General features: G+C 42.2%; 1 protein-coding gene across 2 annotated transcripts; it reads left to right on the top strand.

Moving 5' to 3' along the window:
* Positions 1–2,579: 2,579 nt before the first annotated feature.
* PK2-R2 (Pyrokinin 2 receptor 2) lies at positions 2,580–7,676 on the top strand. Of its 2 annotated transcripts, NM_169506.2 has the most exons (9): positions 2,580–2,856; positions 3,908–4,002; positions 4,318–4,849; positions 5,097–5,262; positions 5,342–5,474; positions 5,793–5,991; positions 6,060–6,274; positions 6,430–6,543; positions 6,791–7,676. In NM_169506.2, the coding sequence occupies exons 3-9, from the start codon at positions 4,495–4,497 to the stop codon at positions 7,406–7,408; spliced, it is 1,800 nt and encodes a 599-aa protein (NP_731789.1). In that variant the 5' UTR covers positions 2,580–2,856; positions 3,908–4,002; positions 4,318–4,494; the 3' UTR covers positions 7,409–7,676. The 2 variants fall into 2 exon arrangements, with proteins under 2 accessions (NP_731789.1, NP_731788.1); NM_169505.2 differs by having other exon boundaries at positions 3,928–4,849.
* The last annotated feature ends 857 nt before the right edge of the window (positions 7,677–8,533 follow it).

Raw genomic sequence — 8,533 nt, 5'->3', positions numbered from 1 at the left:
ACTTGATACTAATCGAAAAGGGTCGACCACAGTTTTGAGGGCACAGCAGTTGGTCCAAGCTCTTGGGTTCTGGCCTTGATTTACGATTGCAGTGGGTAAGATGACAATGATAATGTTTTGGCCACAACTAGAGTCACTGATTAGCTCGCCGTAGCTTGTTTGAACGATGCCAATATGAGGGCCCTGCGAATGTGGCTTATAGCACTTTTCAGTGCGTCATGTAATTTCAGTTGTGGCTAATTAGTTGCAATTAAACTAAACGCGAGAGTCCTTGGCCTTTTGCCTTGACTTGCACAGAACATTGAACTATTGGGACAAAATATCCCTTTACATACTATTTACGAGTAGTTGATACTTAAAAGCCCACGCTCTCAGCTTAGCTCACATTACTCATACAACCCGTTGGCCAAAGTGTATGGGAAGTGCTTTTATTTCATGTTGGAAATTGGGCATCTTGGCTGGCATTGGCATGCCGACGAGGGCAATTGCCGGGCTTTTAACTAAATGAACTCCAGCCAACACGCACACCTCGGTTTTTTTTTCTTCGGGAATTCAATTATTTGAAAGGCTTTGCAGTGCATGTGAAAGTCTGCCTTCATTTGGCCAATCGAAGGTCACAATTAGCCACGAGCTATGAAATTTTGTCACCGACTTGTTGAGCGCGTGCGAAGGTTCAATAAATTGGTCCCGCTTAATAAAAAAAGCCGAAACTTGCAGAAATGTTTATACTCTGATTCATAATGCAAACAAAACTAAAGCTACTCTTTAATTAATAATATGTAAGCCAACAAAAAATACAGGCATATAAACAATTAAATGGTATAATCGAAATGAAAGAAAAAGAGAACTATAATAATTAAAAAAAAAAAAACCGTTGTTGTATTCTACTGACAGATAACTTTATATTTGCTGTGCCATCCTTTTTTCCTTTTTAGAAATGTAAAATCAGCCAATTCAAAGTGTTTTAAATGTCTGGGCTCATATCCACTATCTTGTCCTGGCAGACAAGTTTCATATTTTATTTATATAAGCCCCAACTCTTATATTATATTGCCTGTACTTAGGTGAAAGTTAGGGAAAGCAGTGCGCGGCAACGGGTTGGTCGAACTGCAAATGACTTTTGGCCTGCCCTCTCTGCGTGCAATAAAACTAAATGAATTGGAAACTTGCACAAAAATTCAACCAAACTGCTGACGAGGATGCCGCCGTCGCCTGATGACAGAGTCCTGGGCAAAAGGCAAAACTTCAAAATGCCAAACAAAACGCCCCGAATCTGATGTCATGCCCAATGTTCATAAAGAGCAAGGCAAACGAAAATCTCCCCCATTTTCCACTTTCTTGGCCATTTTTCTCGGCTTTCGTCAACAATTGGCAGCCAAAGTTTTGACTGGGAATGCCTTTGCAGCACGTGCTCTGTGTTTTCCCTTCCTTTGAATTCATGAGATACTCGATGTAGAAAATGTTGTAGGGTCCCTGACAAAGAAATGCCAACTCCGACCCTAGATTTTATATCCAACAACCACCAGTATTCATTGTTTGTTTAGGACTTTGTTTTGATTAAGTGCCAAAAAATTGTTTCGAATTATTTACATAAAAATTGAGAAATTGAATGCATGCAATGGATTTGATTTGTTTGCCTCGCGATTCGATTTTCCAAGCGTCTCATATACATTCGCTATATTTGTTTGCTCTTAATATATATCGCACCAACGCTGGGATAGGAAAATACACATTTTATGAGCCGCAAAGCTTTGATAGATTTTCCCGCACATAGCCATAAAAGTTAGGCCCCGGGGCACTAATAAAATCTCCCTTTGACTGATCATAAAACCACGGCATCATGTCCAATTTCGTGACTTGATGTCTGGGGCTCAACGGCGTACAAAGTGGTTGCACAAATTAATTTTAAGCAATTCGGATGTTTTCGCTACAGTAATAAAAGTTTTGCAGAGAAAATCGCACCATATAGTGGCAGTTACATCCAATTATGGTGCGCTGCAATGTAAATAAAATGCATTCATGCAGGAACATATGCATAGTATGCATATGCCAAGTTTTTAAATAGCAAAGTTATATTTGTATATAGTCTCAATTTTACAGAAATACCACGTTAAATCGTTTTCTCACTTAAGGGCACCGAGCGTTTCTAATCCGGAAAATTAGGTTCAGTATAATAAATTTCTGTTCTTATTCTTTGAGCGACCACTTCACCTTTTCCGAGCTGCCTTGACTTAAATTGATTGTGGTTGTCGGTTTAGTTGGGTTTTAAGTGGGCGACAAGGTCGGCATTGCATTGTCCTTTGGCTCTGTTAACATAATAATCAAACAATTTGCCGCCATGGGCAAATTAATACGCCACTAAATAAGATAAACTGCATGGCACTCCAGAATTATTTGCATTTTTATTACCCTTTTGCCGGGGGACCCTTCATATAAGGCCGAAAATCAGCAGCGCGCCGCCGCAGAGAACCGAAAAGCAACCGGTAGTTGTTCGCTGCCGACGTCGCTGTTGCGTCGCTGTTAACGGCAACGACCGTGGCCCGAACGGACTTCGTTGCCAAGATATTTTGGCCAAAAACCCAGTCAGTCGGATGCTGCGGCCCGTTGCTGTAGCCGCCGCCGTCGCTCTTTCGGTTCTTACGTTTTCGGATCATTTGACGACGAAATAAAACGAGATATCGGGAAAACCATCAATTTACGCGTGCCCCTCAGTCATAATTTTACGATTCGGAGAATCATTTTACGTACCAGAATTAATCAGTGCCATACGCAAATAGTTAAAGCCATTAATTCTGTGAGCGTGTATATCAAATTAAGCCCAACACGTTGCGGTCATTAATCAACATTTAGCACATGGTAAAAAACTGATTAGCTATATTGCAATAAAACACCTTAAAAACAAAACGAAATCACATCTCAGAGAAAGTGAGTGAAAGAATGGGGGGAGCACAGAGAGTGCAATGCTCGCAAATGCGAAGGCAGAGTGACAAAATCAAAACAGTTCAAAGCCATAAAAAATAAATGCATTCTGAAAAATGTGGCAGGCATCGTTTGATAAATTTAAATTAAACGTGTTTTAAATGCACAAACGATAGCCAGCCGAGTGTCGAGATATATAATTAATTGCCATTAGGCGGAATGAAAAGTTCCGAACAGGAGCACCGAAACAGTTGTAAACAAGTTGAAAATAAATAAGGCATTATCGGGGGCCTCAAGATCTACAGATTGCCAGTGAAATCCATTGACCCGAAACACTAATGGTGCAGAATCTATAATAACATATTATGCCTCAATGCGAACCGGCTTGCCAAGCGCAAAATATGGAAAATAATAGTAAACCAAATACAAAACTCACACTTTATGGACATGGGCGGGTGCATGGGCATAATTTTTTTCGGTGGGATGCCACACGGTCGATCATCGGAATCATCGGACAACGAAACGAAAACAGAAAAATGAATAAATGAAAACCAGTTTTATCGAATATACAATATAATAAAACCTAATTCGACAGCATTCTTTTGGTTGTGCATATATTGTAGAAACTTTTTTATGATAATGATAATGAAAACGTCCAAAAACGGTCAACAGCGGTCAGCAGCAACAATAACGAAAAGTATAGCCAGAATGTGAACAGAACAGAGCAGAACAGCAGCAGCCGAAAACACTCATCATCTGAATGGAATGAAACTATGTTAATGTTATTAAGTCACCCGGTGTCCATTTGCCATCGTCGTCTCCTTATCCGTCTTATCCACCACCTGACCTTGAGCTTCTGGCTCGTTTCATTCGTTTGCCACCTGGTGTTGGGTGGGAGACGGATCGGCAGGCCTGTCCTTCTCAGCCTTGTAGCAACATCCTTAAATTCATCCAGTGTACACAAATATTTTGACTAAATGCCACTTAGCAATTCAAATTAATTTTCAGCTTCCACTCGCCCTGATCCTGGTCTTTCGCCTAGGACACGCCTGACTGCCGCCTGCCAGTTTCCCAGGATGCCAGGTAAACACACAGGACACAAACACGCTTTAAGACGGGCTCTCTAAGGTGGACCTTAGCAAGCTAAACAAAGCGCACAGCTTACCAACCAAATTGTGTATATGTATAATTTATGGTAATTTAGAAATCTGGAGTAAAAAGCCTTAATGTTTGAATTTGTTTTATTACTAAATTCGTTAAAATGCGTTATTTGTCTTGTATTATTTTATTTAAATTTTAACAAATTTTGAAAAACATAGTTTTATTTAAATAGCACATAGGGTCCACCTTATCACACACATCCGTACACATAATTTAATCCCACACTCATGACAACAGATTGCAAGTGGAGTGGCTCTGGCCTAAGTCGAAATTGATGAGCCCCCGTAAGGGGCGTTATGAAAACATTATTTGCAAGCGAAAGCTTCGATTGAGAATACATACGCAGAAGTCTGAAATTTCCAAAGAAATTCGAAAATAATAGTGCGTATACACACACACAAAGACACACACCCTATGGCAGTCAAAATGCTGCCCACTAACAGTTCCGGTGTCCTGGCAACCGATCTACAACTGTTTCACAATGAGAAATTTCTCTTAAATCTGACACAAGTGCTGAACATCTCCGCGGACAACCTGACCAGCCTTCTCCAGGGCCTGGAGCCGGAGGAGCTTTTGCCCACGGTGACCCCGATGACACCACTTTCACTGCTGGCCACCCTAAGCGTGGGCTACGCCCTCATATTTATCGCCGGCGTTTTGGGCAACCTCATCACATGCATTGTCATTTCGCGGAACAACTTTATGCACACGGCCACCAACTTTTATCTGTTTAACCTCGCTATATCCGACATGATTTTGTTATGCTCAGGTGAGTGCAAAACTAAAATGTTCATGGTTTTTGAATTATAATTTAATTCAGTTCAGTAGTGCAAACAATAAATGGAACTGAGGCATATTAAATTAAAATTTGTAAATAAACAAGAAAATGTAGAGTGAGATATTCGGCAGATGCTCAAATCGATTTGCATTTTGAGGCTATAGGCTATAATTTCAGCTATTATTAAATATTTATAATCACACTATATATTTTGCTATTTTGCTATTTATGTTCTTAGGAATGCCGCAGGACCTCTATAACCTCTGGCACCCGGATAATTATCCTTTCAGTGACAGCATCTGCATATTGGAGAGCGTTCTCTCGGAAACGGCGGCCAATGCGACAGTTCTAACCATTACCGCGTTCACAGTCGAACGATATATTGCCATTTGTCATCCGTTCAGGTAAGGGAACCTTCATTCCTTCCACTGCCCATTTCCATTTTGCCCCAAACTTGCTTAATTGGTTCTGCTTTCGATACAGGCAGCACACGATGTCCAAGTTGTCACGGGCCGTAAAGTTCATATTTGCCATCTGGATAGCTGCCCTTTTGCTGGCCCTGCCCCAAGCCATTCAGTTCTCCGTGGTGATGCAGGGCATGGGAACATCGTGCACGGTGCGTATGATTGATGCGAGACCCTTAATCGTATGTCCCCCAGTTATGAGTTACCTGGTTAATTGATTCGTAGAACCGGTCCTTTGATCCTTTGATTCATTATGTGTTTTCCGTATAGAAAGTTCGAATAGAGAGCCTTTGTGAATTACAAAAAATTTAAGAGCATGATAAAAACAGCGACAATCCCTTACGAGGTTCGACTCAGTTTAGGCAATCAAATTTACAGCCATTGCCTTCCGGCTGTGGCTGTAAGCCAAAACCATATCGTATCGCATGCGAATACACATATATATTATTTTTGTGAAATGCCTGCTGTAGATGAAAAACGACTTTTTTGCCCATGTGTTTGCTGTGTCGGGCTTCCTGTTCTTTGGCGGACCCATGACGGCCATCTGCGTGCTCTATGTCCTCATCGGGGTGAAGTTGAAACGGAGCCGACTCCTGCAGGCGCTTCCCAGGCGATGTTACGATGTAAACCGGGGGATAAGCGCCCAAACGCGAGTCATCCGGATGCTGGGTAAGCAGGATATGAAATATCCGAAATAACTCATGGTTGCATCAGGCGCCCTTATCCAACTTTCCCAGTGGCGGTGGCCGTGGCCTTCTTCATCTGCTGGGCCCCCTTTCACGCCCAGCGGCTGATGGCGGTCTATGGATCCACCTCGGGCATTGAGTCCCAGTGGTTCAACGACGTGTTCAGCATCCTCGACTATACGTCCGGTGTTCTCTACTTCCTCTCAACTTGCATCAACCCGCTGCTCTACAACATCATGAGCCACAAGTTTCGTGAGGCTTTTAAGGTGAGTTTCGCTGCCGGATATTCATTTCTATAGCTTGCGTTAGGAAATTGAAAATAAGCTTCAGGTTACAAGTTTATTAATCGATTCTTTAACGGTCAATTTAGTGATTTTAAACTTCAAGCTAGAATTAAAAAACGTATTTAATCCCATTTTAGGTAACTTTGGCTAGACACTTTGGACTTGGTGGCAAAAATCAGGGAAGGGGGCTTCCTCATACTTACAGCGCTCTTCGACGTAATCAAACGGGTTCACTGCGGCTGCACACAACGGTGAGTGCACTGAGAAAAATTACATAATTATCATTCGATATATGCACTTAAATTCTATTATGTGGCATTATTTAAGAGGAAAATGAAAAGGATTAATATAGTGTATGTCCTGTTTCTCAAAATGAAATTTGAATCACGAGACTTTTTAAAACCACTATAAGATGTTTATTGCGTTACTTATTTTCGTGTCTGGCGACTGCACTTTCCCTTTCTGATTATCCCTCCATTCCTTGATTTCCTCCTGCAGGACAGCGTTCGCACCACAATGACTTCCATGGCGACGACCACCACTGGGCTAAATGGCTCTGCCAATGGCAGTGGCAATGGAACGACAACGGGTCAGTCGGTGCGCCTGAACCGCGTGTCCTTGGACAGTGTCCAGATGCAGGGTCAGAATCGCAGCCGGCAAGACCTCTTCGATAATCCGCGTCGCATGCTCCAGACGCAAATATCGCAGCTGTCATCGGTGGGCGATGCCCATTCCCTCTTGGAGGAGGATTTGCAGTTTCCCGGGGAGCCACTGCAGCGCCAGCCCACGATGTGCTCCATTGACGAGCTCACAGATGACTTGGCCATCTCGCGGTCACGCCTTAAACTTACGCGCATCACCCGCCCACCAGGAGGTGTGACGGGGGGCGTGGCAGGAGGCAGCACAACAGGGGCCGCGGGGTCGGGGGGCGTGAGCGGTGACGAGTCGAGTGGCAAAGTGCGCAAGGCGAAAGTGAAAGTGCTCAAGAGCTCAAGCCCGTTCAAGGGTCTCAGGACCAAATTCAATTGGCGTGCCAGACGCAAAGGCAGCCACAAACCGCACGAAAAGGGGGCGACGGTGAATGGAGGCGACACTGAAGAGCGGGCCGCCTTTTAAAGGGGGTCAGCATATCCTCTATCTGTACTCGATAAGCGAGGTAGTCCATTCCAGTGCCACCTACGTACATTACACACACACACAACTGTGATACGAGCAGCAAGCGCCACTCCAGCTTGTTTGTGTTTTAATTTAGACAAATATTCCGCGTTTGGGGTCAATTATATGGTTGTCCTTACCAATAACCGTAATATAGCCCAAAGCTATAGTTCGAATTATAGTTATAGTGCACGTAATCGAATAAACTATGTAGTTATGTACTCAGTTCAAAAATTCGACCGTTGTTTCATTTATAAAGTGGAGTTTAATAAAAAAAGAATGGACTTTTGATAAAAATAAAATGAATCTACATAGTTAAGCGTAAATAGTATTTGGAGTACAGTGATATATAAATACATATTAAGGTTGATACCCTAATGGTTTTATTATACAATTTAAATATAAAAGCGATCTCAGTTTTTTAAACAGCTGACCGACTTTGTTAGCAGTCCAATAGAAACTGTTATCTAATGTCAGTTTTTCAATATCCATTAATAACATTTCTCTTGCAGTAAATATTTTTTTCCCATTTAATGAATACATTTTTTTTTTTTGAAAGAGTGTGGATCAAGTGGGGATTATCAAGAAGAGGGTTCAATGGGCGTCTGGCTAATTACTGTCAGTAAAAAGCGGGCACTGCATCATAATCCCTGGCCATTAAGATGTTTATCTGGCGCACAAATTCGCTTTTTGGTCTGGAGTCTAGACAGTGGATGAAAGCCATTCTCGCGATTGGCCAACATTCGCTGAAAGCCGCTGTTGGTGACTAATTAGCAGCATGCCATAACGCAGTGTCCCAGTGCATTTTGTTTTAATTTCAGCAAATGCAATTTGTCAGGCAAACATAACGTGTGTGCAGCCTAAAATAAATGACTTTTAATTCATAAAGTGCAGCATATGTTGGGAAAATGTGGCTTAAACGAGTAACTGAAACCACAAAAAGTTTCCTTAATTTGCCCAACAGTTGCAAAATTAATGTTCATTTTCGGTTGCACTTGGGTAAGCACAAGTTAGATTCTAATTCACATTTAGCTGGCGAAATATTACGAAGGCTAGGAAGCCTATGCTACATCAGAACGTTGGTTG

This window comes from Drosophila melanogaster, chromosome 3R (assembly GCF_000001215.4).
Source record: "Drosophila melanogaster chromosome 3R".
NCBI lineage: Eukaryota > Metazoa > Arthropoda > Insecta > Diptera > Drosophilidae > Drosophila > Drosophila melanogaster.
This window is presented reverse-complemented; position numbering and strand designations above follow the sequence as displayed.

Excerpts from the sequence above, each read along its gene's own strand:
- PK2-R2 (NM_169505.2), top strand. The coding sequence starts at position 4,495 with ATGGCAGTCAAAATGCTGCCCACTAACAGTTCCGGTGTCCTGGCAACC. Across the intron at positions 5,992-6,059 it reads GCGAGTCATCCGGATGCTGG|TGGCGGTGGCCGTGGCCTTC; the intron begins GTAAGCAGGATA and ends CAACTTTCCCAG. Across the intron at positions 6,275-6,429 it reads AGTTTCGTGAGGCTTTTAAG|GTAACTTTGGCTAGACACTT; the intron begins GTGAGTTTCGCT and ends ATCCCATTTTAG.